We start from the raw sequence: 1,034 nt of genomic DNA on the forward strand, positions 1-1,034 counted from the left end.
CAATACTATTCCACCTTTAAATATAAGAATAAATAATGAATTAAGAAAATAAATTTGGAGGAGAAAGGATTGTAAAAAAAGATTGTTGCTTTTGTTAGTATGTTCGTTTGTTTTTGAAGGAGTAAGTAACTCAGTATGTAAGTAAGTAAGTAATTAAGTAATTAAGTTAACAAATTGATTATTTTTTAGTTGAGGAGTAAGTAAGTAAGTTATTAAAAAAGCAATCTAATAAAAAAATAAATAACTAACTAACTAACTAACTCTAACTTGCTTACTAACGAAGTGACTTAATTAGCTAATCACTAAGTGAAAAGCGTAAATCAACAAAATAATCAATTTTTTCAAAATTTCTTGCTTTATCAATCGATAAATTAAGTTTTTACTATAAATCAAGTGTCAAACTTGTGATATTCTTGCACTACGCTATTCCTGTGCCTAAATCTTTTGCACCCTATGCACCAATACTATTATCGCTTTAAATATAAGAATAAATAATGAATTAAGAAAATAAATTTGGAGGAGAAAGGATTGTAAAAAAAGATTGTTGCTTTTGTTAGTATGTTCGTTTGTTTTTGAAGGAGTAAGTAACTCAGTATGTAAGTAAGTAAGTAATTAAGTTAACAAATTGATTATTATTTAGTTGAGGAGTAAGTAAGTAAGTTATTAAAAAAGCAATCTAATAAAAAAATAAATAACTAACTAACTAACTCTAACTTGCTTACTAACGAAGTGACTTAATTAGCTAATCACTAAGTGAAAAGCGTAAATCAACAAAATAATCAATTTTTTCAAAATTTCTTGCTTTATCAATCGATAAATTAAGTTTTTACTATAAATAAAGTGTCAAACTTGTGATATTCTTGCACTACGCTATTTCTGTGCCTAAATCTTTTGCACCCTATGCACCAATACTATTTGACCTTTAAATATAAGAATAAATAATGAATTAAGAAAATAAATTTGGAGGAGAAAGGATTGTAAAAAAAGATTGTTGCTTTTGTTAGTATGTTCGTTTGTTTTTGAAGGAGTAAGTA

General features: G+C 25.5%; 1 protein-coding gene across 1 annotated transcript; it reads left to right on the forward strand. All coding sequences in view use genetic code 6, as the record gives it.

Moving 5' to 3' along the window:
• Positions 1–197: 197 nt before the first annotated feature.
• On the forward strand, positions 198–762 carry TTHERM_02562200 (hypothetical protein; the record flags this gene model as incomplete). Its single annotated transcript, XM_001028275.2, has 2 exons — positions 198–600; positions 649–762. Coding segments are annotated over 2 exons (517 nt in total), but the record flags the coding sequence as incomplete, so codon positions are not given.
• Between the last annotated feature and the right edge of the window lie 272 nt (positions 763–1,034).

This window comes from Tetrahymena thermophila (assembly GCF_000189635.1).
Source record: "Tetrahymena thermophila SB210 genomic scaffold scf_8255674, whole genome shotgun sequence".
NCBI classification, from domain to species: domain Eukaryota; phylum Ciliophora; class Oligohymenophorea; order Hymenostomatida; family Tetrahymenidae; genus Tetrahymena; species Tetrahymena thermophila.